The sequence below is a fragment of the Dipodomys merriami genome, unplaced genomic scaffold (assembly GCF_024711535.1).
Source record: "Dipodomys merriami isolate MVZ:Mamm:240054 unplaced genomic scaffold, mDipMer1.0.p SCAF_7, whole genome shotgun sequence".
Taxonomy (NCBI): Eukaryota; Metazoa; Chordata; class Mammalia; order Rodentia; family Heteromyidae; genus Dipodomys; species Dipodomys merriami.
The window spans coordinates 53186139-53198975 of record NW_027206290.1 but is presented as its reverse complement, the minus strand read 5'-3'; the positions used below and the strand labels follow the sequence as shown (position 1 = coordinate 53198975).

The 12837-nt window shown below is 37.7% G+C and overlaps 1 protein-coding gene across 2 annotated transcripts in view; it reads left to right on the top strand.

Annotated features, from left to right (window-relative positions):
- Positions 1-12837, top strand: part of Kiz (kizuna centrosomal protein) — a 92364-nt gene that overhangs the window by 62656 nt on the left and 16871 nt on the right. For both annotated transcript variants that reach the window (XM_070006660.1, XM_070006661.1), the window contains one exon: positions 1341-1406. In XM_070006660.1, the coding sequence (XP_069862761.1) occupies positions 1341-1406 (66 nt within the window). The remainder of the gene's footprint in view (positions 1-1340; positions 1407-12837) is intronic.

Here is a 12837-nt window from a genome sequence, read left to right as displayed (position 1 = left end):
AAGGCATTCAGAGTCAATACTAACATCCTCTTTCTCAAGGTTTATCTATAAAACACAACTCACTAGAGGGTATTTTTGGTTTTGAGATGCATAATATTTGTTTTATGCCACCTTCCAATAGATACTTCTGTTCTGGTTTAACTGGAATGGGAAATCTAGTTATAGGTCTGTAGTCCTGTTGTATTTCTAATAAAATAAGTATTTTAATTTACAAACAGTCATACTCGCAAGACACTATGTTAGAAATGAACTGTATAACTTGGGAGGAAAGGAATTGGCAGGGAGGGAAAGTGGGAGAAAATGAGGGAGGGGTAACTATTTGACAAGAAATGTCTGTACATCACCTTTACAATAAAATAAAATTTTAAAAAAGTTATGAATCTTAATAAATCTAATCACTTGGCAGTACTCCTCAGACAAACAGTGAACTAACCAAACCCAGTAAGTGGAGAGACAGTGAAAATAAAGGAAATGACCATTAAAACAGCCCAGATGCCCCACAGTAGATGAGTGGATCCAAAAAATGTGGTTCTTATATACAATGGAATTTTACACAGCCATTTTAGAAAGAATAAAATAATGTCATTTTCAGGGAAATGATGGAACTAGAACAAACAAATCATGTTAAGTGCGGTAAGCCAAGCTCCAGAGAAACAAACGGTACATGTTCTCTCTATGTAGAAGTTAGATCTAGAATACAATGGGATATGACAAATTATTAAGAATTGTAGATACTCAGGATACCAAAAGAAGATAGTCTTAGGAGAGAAACACAAAAGTACAATTCCTAAGTACTCTTCATATTTATATAAAATAATATACATACTGAAACTAACTTCAGGATATGGAAACAAAAGACTTTTTTTAAGTTGTTAGTTTTTGATGATTCTGTCTTCTTTACCTTATGTATGGTGTATTCCTGTGTATATCTTTAGGAAGGTGGGGGTGGGGGGAGGCACTTAGAACTTGAGAGATAAAGGGTGAAAAGTGTAGTAGTGGAGCTCACTGATGAAAGTGAACTATACAGCTCCTGAGTGGAGATAGGAGGAAGGGACTGGGAGAGAATGAGGGAACAGAAGACACTGTACAAAAGGAAATGTACTTATTACCTGACTCATGTAAATAATTCATCTGTACATCACCTCTATAATAACAATAAAGTAATTTTTTAGAAAAAGAAATGGCCATTAAACTCTCAAATATGAGGCAGGGGGTGTAGATCAGTGGTAGAGGGCTTGCCTTGAGTTTGTAAGGCCCTCTATTTAATGCCCAGCATCAAGGGGAGTGAAAATCTGTTTCATAACTTAGATGTATCTTTTTATTATGTGTGCAATTTTCAGATGTTTCAAGTGACTGTGGAGATGAGAGCAAGGAAGAAAGCATCTCTGCAAAAGTTCCAATGACAGGTAAAGCTATTGTTGCCTGACCATTTCAAAGTACATAATCAGAACATTCAGTGGTTTGTGGGGTCCACTGAGAGCCAGTATATTTAACTACAGCTTACTAAAGCAGGAGATGAATCATAAGAAGTAACATATAAGCTACTAAGCTACCTTAACATACACTACAGTGTCCCATGAGCTCTTCCTTATGATGTTATACATTTATACCTGTAAATGTCTTTCATAGGGCAACCTTTCAGCACCTGCATCTGTGTGAGAACAGTCTCCCAATGGAACACCTAGGGAGGATATGATAAATCATAGATGCATCTGCTTTTACTTTTTTCTTTCCTGTAGTAATTGAGAGTATGAGCAGGGAAAAACAAAGTGCCACGCAGAAAGCTTTCTTGTGCCTCAGTTACTTTAAGAATTTTACCAGTCAGGCTTCATCAATACCTATTAAGATTTCCATGCTTGTATTAGGTGTGTTTAGATGGAATCTGAATGATATCATTACTTATTTTAGGTTTAGAATACCAACAGCAGTAATTAGTATTCTGAACAGAATCGTATTTGTTGTTCATCTAAATTTAGTAGTACCTTATTTTGTAAAGTGCTGTGCTACTTCATTATAAATTCAAAGGTTTGACTTTAAATATTTATGCAAGTAAATACACCATTGCCTGGAGGTACATGCATCTGCATATGTGGTAATTTGCTCTTGTTTATAAGAAGAAAAGAATGGCTTGCTTATATGACAATGCAGTTCATGGCACGATGATATTTTTTTAGCTCAGTTTCTATAATGAACTCTAATTTTGAAAAAGAAGTTTATGGCAAAGCAATTATTGTATGTATTATGTGCCATAATATTTTCCAAAATACAGAGATTTTATTTTCTTTTAAAAATACTTTTTCCAGCCTGTTTATATTTTACATTGTTGAGAAAATGGTATGGGTGTCTTCTTGATTATTTTTATTACTAGGAGAAATATAAAAAATTCCCAAACTGTAGATAATCAAATCATTTGGCTATCTTTTCTTTGTATTTACCTTTGAATATAGAAGTATCTAATGGCCTATGAATTTATTTCATTTAGAATAATAAAAGTTTATTCTTGTAAGCCTACAATTATAAAGATCATGCCATTAACCTTGAAATTACCTAATTGTTCATTCTTACTTCTATTTTCAGTATTCTTTACAGTCTTCCTTGCTGTGGTGGGTGGCACTACCAGCCTTAGTGCAAATGCTAAGGGAGAAGATAGTTGAGTATAAGGTTTTAAATCTTTCTTTGTTTCATGCAGAAGTGTGATATACCTAGGAGTAATCCGGGCTTTTTGGCAACAAGATTTTTAAAGAAATTGTAATTTCAGCAACCTGCCAATCAAAAGTTTAAAAGATAATATTTTTGTCTGTTGCATTTCAAAGCATTTGACCCACAAAAGATAAGTATGAAGAACATGGGAGGAAAAAACTTAGTAAAGCCCTTTTCTTATTATAACATCATGCCCTCATCCTCCAGTCTCCACCCTTAGACTTCCCACAATATTCATGTTGGAAGGCCTTGTGTACCTTTGCTGTATTTAATGCTATGGTTGTTAAATAGCACTTGTATCTATCATTGCTGCTACTTTGGTATCTGAAGTTTTTGACCACCATTCCTTTATTATTTTTTGTGTCTTTGGCGTAATTATAGAGATACGGCTTTTGGGGAGAGCAAAACAAGTAGATAGTTTGACTTCAAATAAGGTCTACCCATCTGTTTATATTAGTTCTCTTGGAGTTTCCTGTTTGTGTGGGTTGTATTTCTTCTTTAATATTTCAAAGGAAAAGCCTGTTCCAGAGGCTGTCCCCTAGGGTGTGAGGGGTATGACAGCCTAGCCTAAGCTTTGACATTAGCATCAGTGTCTCACCTCCTGCTTAGTTTCTCCACCCCACTAAGCTTCTATGTAGGGGAAGCAAATGTTCTATCTGACAGGATGTTTTAAGGTTTAAGTGAGATCATGCACTTGAAAATGCCAAACAGATACTAGATGCTCAATGTATATTATCTTTAATGTATTATAATATGTGGATATTAGTAGCATTATTGGTCTTTTGTACTAGGTCCCATAATCCCTAACACTTCTAAATCCCTATCATATAGTCAAAAGGACCTTCACAAAGCAAACTCAACTGAGAAAAGAAGCAGGGAGAGACTACTTTCGAATGAGATGTCTAGTTATGCTAGTGTAGATGTTAGGATTGGAAGCTATTTTTAAAAAGCTGTTCCATGGCTGGGAAGTTGGCTTAGTGGTAGAGTGCTTGCCTAGCATGCATGAAGCCCTGGTTCGATTCCTCAGTACCACATAAACAGAAAAAGCCAGAAGTGGCCCTGTGGCTCAAGTGGTAGAGTGCTAGCCTTGAGCAAAAAGAAGCATTAGGGACAGTGCTCAGGTCCTGAGTTCAAGCCTAGGACTGGCAAAAAAAAAAAAAAAAAAAAAAAAGCTGTTCCATGAATCCACTGAAGGTTATAGTAGTAATACAGCAACTCAGAAATATGGTCACTTCTTCATTGTGTGTCCCTCTAGGTGTGTCTGCTTTGCCGCCATGTCAGAGAAAAAGGAAAGCTGAGGTGAAATCCAGGTCAGATACAGGAAGTTGATGAAGGTATACTGTTTGGAGGACATTTAACCTAAGAAGGGCACAGTAACTATTTTTAGACATTTGAGAGACTACAGCATACAAGACTGGGAATTGGTTGGCTGTAATGATAGAATATAGTTCAGCAGCAAAATAATTTTGTAGCTCTTTATTTCAGCCAAACCAAGGTAGGTGTCTTCAAGGTATGAGATTCTGTGTTTGGAACATAGCAGAAACTATGAATCTCTTAACAAGAACACTGTAGAAGGAATTTTCTTTTTCTGGGACTTGACATTTCTTCCTCTGCTGAGATTTTGATTCTTCTTCTGTCCTAAGGGAATCAAATATACTAACATTCTTATAACTTCATTTCCCTTTAACTGCTAATGTCTCAAAACTTAGGCAGAGATGCTCATCCTTAAAAGAGATAGCTATTTCTACAAAAGGGTGTTTTGTTAATCATCATTGTAAAAGGCGTGAGTTTTCTCTGCTAAGATTTGCAGGTTGTACTGAAAGGGATGCCCTGTAAAGTAGGCCAGACCTGAGCATGCCTAGGGCCCTGAGACCACCTACACATTATAGAGCATGCCAATTGATATGTCCTAAAAAACACCCAGGGCAGTAAGAAAGTGATGCTGCACAAGATTATAAGAGAAGATCTTCTTTTGAGTTACTTATACCCATAAGGTGACATTCCCTGCACTGGCAATTTGATTTATATTTACACTAAGTTTACTTTCAGCACTAGATTTCATTTTTTGCAAATAATACAGTTTATACTGCATATAATAAAATCCAAAACTGACACAGTATCTGGCACAGAGTGGACACTTAATTTGTCAAACAAATGAATAAAAATGGGGACATTAAGGAGTCCCTTTAAATGCTTGTTGATTCAATTCAGAATGCTACCTCTTTCAGTCATTCACTCCACTACCACTTTTCCCCACCCCATGTGCCCATCCTGGCAAAACTCATCTCTTTAAGCTCCATGTGAAAAGGGCTCTCAGCTTTTATCTCAAGAGGATTAAGCCTCTAAGAAGGTCCATTCACTCTCATTCTTTTGACACCAGTTCTCTTGGTCAAGCTGTGTTGAAAGTGGTTGCCTTACTGTACCATTCCTCACTGATACTCTGAAATTTTCCAGGGCACCTTGAGGCATCCATATAGAATTTTTCCAGTAGATCAACGTAGATTTGCAAGTTGCCACTTGGAGTCTAGAAACTGCCTCCCCAAATACTCTTATTAGTGCTGGATGAGTTTGTTTTGTTTGTTTGGCAGTACTGGAGGTTGACCTTTATTCCTCAAGCTTTCTAGGCAGGAATTCTACAACTTGGGCCACTCAACTATCTCCTTTTTCAGCTGGTTATTTTTGAGATGAGGTCTTGACTTATTTCATATGCCAACCTGTACTACAGTTTTCCTATTTGTGCTTCCTTGAATAGCTGCGGACGACAGGCACATGATACGGATTGATATGTGCCCAGCCTTTGTGTTTTCCCTGTTGCTGGGATAACTGGTGTGCACCACCATGCCAAGCCACTGGTTGAGATGGAGTCTCTTGAATTTTTATGACCAATGTGCTTTGATCCATGATCCTCAATTTTTGCTTTCCAAGTAGATAGGGTTGTAGGCTTGAGCCACTATACTGGTATCATTATTGCTAGAGTTTTATATCAAGTTGACAAAGAAATGAAAATATGCAATGGCCACGTTGTTATTAATGGCTGGATTTATCTTGGGAGAAAAGACTCCAATGACAACTTTGAGCTACCAATATATAGTGACACATCATTGCAAGTACCTAGAGTTTACTATGAATGTGCTTCAACTGTTTTGTTCCAGAGTGCTTTATTGATGAGAATTAATATAGACCTGCTATAATTTGGACTGGGAATATCTGCTATAATTTGGACTGGGAACTTTCAAATTGTATAACACCAGGGACTAGTACATGCTGCAGAATTGTCCACCGCAGTACATCTGAGGTAGAGGTCAGCCTGCTGGGGCCTCTTCCATGAGGCCTGCTACTCACTGTTTACAGTAGCAAGAATTCCTCATTACATTGTAGGGTGGTGGAGTTTATTTATTTAAAGTGGCCTTTCTCGCAGTCTGGAGGGTCCTTAGAAAGCTAAAGATTGACCTCCCTTACGACCCAGTCATACCACTTCTAGGCATCTACCCTGAACAACAGGAACCAATATACAAGGACACGTGCACCTCCATGTTTATTGCAGCACTGTTCACAATAGCTAGGATATGGAAACAACCTAGATGCCCCACCACAGATGAATGGATCCAAAAATTGTGGTATCTATACACAATGGAATATTATGCAGCCATTAGAAATGACAAAATAATGGCATTTGCAGGGAAATGGATGGAGCTAGAAGGAATCATGTTGAGCGAGGTAAGCCAAGAACGAAGAGACAAACAGTACATGGTCTCCCTGATAAGCGGATGATAAATCCAAAATGTTAGGTGATATGACAAAACTAACAGGACTTAAGAAACAAAGAACTCCCACTCATCTGGTTGAACCACTACTAAATATCCCCATGCTGCTGATCACGTGTATGGTATATAACATATGAACACCGTTATATATTATAGACTGTGATAGACAATTTGCTCCAGGAAAGTTAGAATGAACGTGTGACTTTAAATGAGCATCATTATTCCACAATACTGTGAATTTCCGGAAATTAAGTAATCACTTAATCACAATCAAAAAAAAAAAAAAAAAAAGAACCTTGGGGAAGGGAGGGAGGGAGGGGATGGTAGGGAGAAAACAATGGAGGGGGTAACAATGTTCAAGAGGAAGTGTACTCATTACCCCACTCATGTAACTGTAACCCTCTGTATAGAATCTTTACAATAAAAAAATTAAAAAAAAATAAAATAAAGTGGCCTTTCTCAAGACTGCTGTTATCTAGAGGATTCTACACTCGAGCATGAAGTTATCTATACTGAGAGTCCACCGTGATTGTTCAGTAGAATCCCATGTGGATTCCTTTGACCAAGCCACTTGGTTAATAGTTAAATAGTAGCTGGGAATTGGGGTTGTGTGTAACCCAGGAAGTTTATAACATATCCAGTTGAATTTCCAGGTTTCAGAACTATGGAACTCAAGTCTTCAAAGCTTTTGTTGTGAAAGAATTTTATTGTGGGTAGGTGACTGAAATGAAGAGAAGAGATTAGGATTGGTTATTTTAAGAAAGTCAGGGAACATATTGTTTTCCTAGAACTATTATAACCAAGTGCCATAAACCAAGTTAAGCATAGTATTGTACAATTGCAGTCCCATACACTTGCAGTCCCAACTACTGAAGGGGCTGAGTCAGGAGGATTGTTCAAGCCCAGAAGTTGGAAGCCAGCCTGGCAACAGAGTATCAAAAGCAAAGTACCACAATTTAAAATTACAGAAATTTATTCCCTCATAGTTTCGGTGCAGAATTCTGAAACCAAGGTATCAGCAAGGTCATGCTCCTTCAGAAGGCTCTAGAGAATTCTTCCTTCCCATTTCTACCTCTTGTGGCTCCTAGCTTATGGTAGCAGGGCTTCAGTGTCTGCATCCATCTTCATATTACTTTCTTTTCTGTGTCTACTCCTCTAATTAAAGGATATCAGTCAGGCACCAGTGACTTACACTTATGATCCTAGCTACTGTAATCCTAGATTGCAGGCCAGAGCCAGCCTCGGCAAGTCTGTGAAACTCTTACCTTCAATTAACTACCAAAAAGCCAGAAGTGGAGCTGTGTCTCAAGTGGTAGAGCACTAGCCTTGAGCAGAAAAGCTCAGGGACAGCTCCCAAGCCTAAAGAATAGCAGCCTGGATTTAGTGCCCACAGTAAATACAGAATGGTTTCATCTCGATCTCCTTAGCTAATCGATCTGTAAGAACTTACCTCAAATAATGTCATTATTTATGATTCTTTTTGTTATATGGGTTTTCAAGTACCACTGTTAAAAAATATTGTTTTCAAAAACCTGTTTAGCTGCCAGACATTAGTGGCTCACACCTATAATCCTAGCTATTCAGGAGGCTGAGATCTGAGGATCACAGTTCAAAGCTGGCCCAGGCAGGAAAATCTGTGAGACTCTTATCTCCAATTAACCACCAGAAAAATGGAAATGACACTGTGGCTCAAAGTGGTAGCCTTGAACAAAAGGAGTTCAGGAACACTGCCCAGACCCCAACTTCAAGCTCCATTACTGACAAAAACAAACAAAAACCAAAACTCTTGAGTACTGGTGGCATTACTACTGCACATGTTATTAGCATGCATGAGACTTAGGGTTTGAGCACAGGTAAAAAGAGAAGCTATATAGTTATGCTAATAAAATATACTTTCTAATCAAGATTACTCAATCTTTGAAACATTATAGGTTCAATGAGTTTGAGACTTGAAAATTTACCTCCCATGATTAAACAATGGAAAATGAGAAGTAGTGTGATTATAAATTTTCATAGGAAATACAGTCATTTCTTAGATATGTAAAGGACTGTTTCTACGACCTACTTGAATACCAAAATCTGTTCAAGCTCAAGTCCTTTATATATAAAATTGTTAGCATTTGCATATAACGTACACACATCTTCCACACAATACTTTAAATCATCTCCAGATTACTTGTAATACCTAGTACAATGTAAATGCTACACAAATTGTCATTATACTGTATTGTTTAAGAAATAATGACAAAGATAAAAGTACAACAGTACAAACACATCCCTTTCCCTCTAGCAATTGCAATCTGCTTGGTTGGATCTATAGATGTGAAGCTGAGAATAGTCAAATGTCATACCCTCAAAACTGTTTTAGGAACATTCATTAAACATAGGTTATAAGCCAGGTATTAGTGGCTCATGTAGCTACTCAGGAGGCTGAGATCTGAGGATCGCTGTTCAAAACCAGCCGGGGCAGGAAAGTCCATGAGATGACTTTTCTCTCCAGTTAACCACCAGAAAACCGGAAGTGGCACTGTGGCTCAAGTGGTAGAGCAATCGCCTTGAGCTCAGGTTCAACACCCGGGCCCACAGTTGAAGCCCCATGACCAATATATATATATATACACACATACACACACACACACACACACACACACACACACACACACACACACATGTTACAAGCTTTGCATTGTTTTCAAGTTTAATTGTTCAGTTGCTTTGAAGAAATTAAGACTAGAATGTAAGTATCTGTTTTCTGATGTAGCCCTATACAGTTCATGTGAATTCAGATTTTCTTATGCATCAGCCCTCTTGATGAGACCACAAAGAGGAATTTTGGCAGTAGATTTATAGGCCTGAGTCTTCTAGTGGAGTTCAGTTTAAAACAAGAAGTCAGGATATGAAAATTCTCATTATGGATCAAAACCTATGCATATCTGACATTCACAAAGACTTGTGACCTTAGTTTTAAGTTCTAAATGTGGATGCATTTTCTGTTTGTTTTTTGGAACTGCAAAAGCATCATATCCTAATATTTTCTTGTTTCACTTGAGATTATTAGAGGAGACATGGATTTTCAATGATAATGTGTCTTTTTTGCTAATTTAAGAAATAAAGCTAATACTTTTTACAGAAGCAACTGATTTTGCTGCATCAGCAACACAGCTAATATAACATGAAAAAGACACACATGTGTAGTAATGGCACTAGAAAATTTCTTTTAAAATTTAATTTAAAAATTTCTACCCACTTCATATAGGAATAGTACTTATGCTTCCTTACTTGAAGATGCCCAGTTCTTTGTTGGTTCAAGGTCGATTTTTAAAGTTGTTTGCTTCTTTGTTATTCCTTTCTGGGCTCAAGTCTTTTTTTTATTTTTATTTTTTCATTAAGGATTTCTGCAAAAGCAATGGGTAGCTTTCCCTGTCACCAGACAACCCTTAGTGGATGGTGAACCACATGTTTATCTGGCTCTTGTAATGGGTTGTTAAAAGAACTTGTTCATAAGATATTTTCTTTTTATTTGTAGATTTAGAAGTATTTTAGCAGGTGTACATTTACATATAAAAGAGAATAAAAGATAAGAAGTTGAGGCTTTTTCTTTTTCCTCAACCTCATCTCTCAGGCCTCTTTATTCAGCATGTTTTCCGTTTTTTTTTTTTTCCCTCTCTAGATGTGTCTACAGTAGTTTCTAACACAAAACAATTATCAGAAAAAAATAGTCTTAGTGATCCTTCAGTACTTTGCAGAAAGATGATTGGATTCTGGCAGCTATGTAACAAAGTAGGGAAAAATATATTGATTTCATTGGGTCCTCAGTCAGGAATTAATAGACAGGATAAATTTTAAGCTCTTAGAGCTGGATACTGCACAGAACGGGGACCCCTTGCCTTTTTTATGTTTTAAACTGCAATGTTTTCTACTTTTTAAACTAAGAGTTGACACAGATTTGAATACATAATAGATGTTTGACTGAGATTCAGGAACTGAAAGCTTGAGAATGCATGTGTATTTGTTTTGTATACAAGAACTTTCCAGCTGAAAATAATTGGATCCTTCAGAAGTGTTTGCTTTGTCTAATCATTTTTTGCTACTTAATAGTTTTCCAAGTGTCTAACATTACTAATAGGAGGAACTATTTCTCATGAGTTCTTTTGACACAGGCTAGAAAATTACATAAAGCCTTTAACTACCACTCAGTCCTCAAAATTTCAGACTTACAGCTTACCTGTAGCTGAAAAGACTATATTTTTCCCCTTGGAAACATGAACTATGGTCTGTTCTCCTTTAGCATAAGTAGTTCACATGTTTGCCCCAAAACATGTCCATCAGTTTGTCTTTTTTGCACCCTGATGATGGCATCTTAAGTCTTCCAGGAAGTTTCAAGAGGATGTTACAATTCTTTAAGAACCGCTAGCAAAAAGTACACTCTTGCCTCCAAAGAGTCTGAAACCAATCCACTACTTAAAAATCTTCATACAGCTGTTGCAGCCTCCCTTGATAATGTTTCGGGGTCGCAACCCTTTCAATGAGAAAGCTTTTCTAGCATCTAGCTTCTATTCTTTGCCTGTAGTTTTCCCATAAGTGTTCTTGTGCCACTTTCAGTAAACATAAAAATTGCTACTAACATCTAGTTTTTAAGATACAAATATGTTCTTTTTGGCCTATACTGTGCTTTACTTAAAGAAAAATAAGGCAAAAGTCTGGCAAGATTAAGCTTACTTTCCTACCTGGCATCAGTTGCCTGCCACCAGAGATCAGCTATTCTCTGAAGACAGGAGTATGCTTCCCAACTTACTACAGAGCTTTCTTTTCCCATTCAAACCACCTAGCCAGAGTGACTTCTTGTTTTGGTCATGCTGGGGTTCAGACTCAGCCCTTGAGCTTGTGGCACTACTAATTTGTGGTACCTACTTGGACCAGGAGTCATCTCCTCCTGTCCAGTCATTTGTAGGATTGGTGTTTTTAACCCTTTTCCAACCTTGTTTCTACACAGGCTGTCTATCCTTTAACCTCTAACCTCTTCTAATTAAAAAACAAACAAACAAAAAACAGGCCCAATTAATTTTGGTTTTCCTATTTAGATTATCTTACGGTTCTGATGCATCTGACCCATAATATAACTGACCCTTTTCCTCCAGCTGGTTTCATTTCTGAGGACCTACCCCAGTTACCATTGATTCCTCCAAATGAATGTACTTCATCCTCACACCTTTTAAACTTCACTTTGTTCTTAAACCATTGGAAGAAGCGTACTGGAGTCTGGGGTGGATAGACAGGTAATGTGTCCAGCAGTCCTCAGCCTGCCCACTCCTTTATTCTCAGGTTAGAGTAGCCACATTCTAGATAAACATGTTTTTTCCTGGTGGTTTCCAGTGACTGATTGAAAGAGGGTCACAGAAAGTTTAAAGATGCAGTACCAGTAAGGAGCCTGCTTGGAAGGGTTGGTCTTGGTGGAATGGGACAAGAAAGTCCCTCTAGAACTGTTGGTTAGCAGAATCTGTTTCACTGGAAGAAAAGCCTGATGACAGGACCCAAGTCTTTTAGGAAGGAAGGAAAGAGCCAAGAGTGGTATATGCCTGTAATCCTAGCACTTGGGTGGCTGAAACAGAAGGATTAAGAAATAGATACTAGCTTGGTCTACACAGCATGTCTCCATCTCAGAATAATCAAAGAAAGGAGGTAGAGGATGATAAGGTGGCGAAGGAGGAGGAGGAGCAGAAGAAAGAGGAAGACAGGTAAGAGTCTAGAATAGAAAAGCATGAGATCCATGGAAAGGTTCATCTTTTCCAGAGTGTTGTTCAGAGACATTTTACAATTTTCCAGGAGTCTTAGTCTTAGCCACATGGCTAATTTTCTCCCTTGCTAGATTCCAAGCAGCTATCTTATGTTCGGCAAAAATATTTAATTCCCACCAATCTGAAATTACCTCAAGACTACTAACTTGATATTTCTTAAGAAAATCTTCTGAGAGCCAGTGGTCAGAATTGTTCTTATTATGAAAATCAGGAGAGCTTTTTCCTGGATCATATAACTTAAGAAAATCCATGAGAGGAATTGTGAACCTCAGGCCAGCTGCCTGCCTAGAGCCAGGAGCCTCAGCTGGTCGAGTAGCTGCTCCCTTTTTTATGCTTTTTTACCTTCTACCTTTGAATGTAAAAATACCATGTGGTCATTAAGACCTGAACTTTTAGCCTACAAACTGAAATTTTTCTGGCTTATTTTTTAAAATACACCTTTTCAGCTAGGTATGGTGGCTCATGCCTACTTGGGCAGCTGAGATTAGAAAGATTTCAAGGTCTACTCAATCAAAAAGTATTCAGGACCTCCATATCAATCAATTGGAAGTTGGTCTTGGGGCTGGGAATATGGCTTA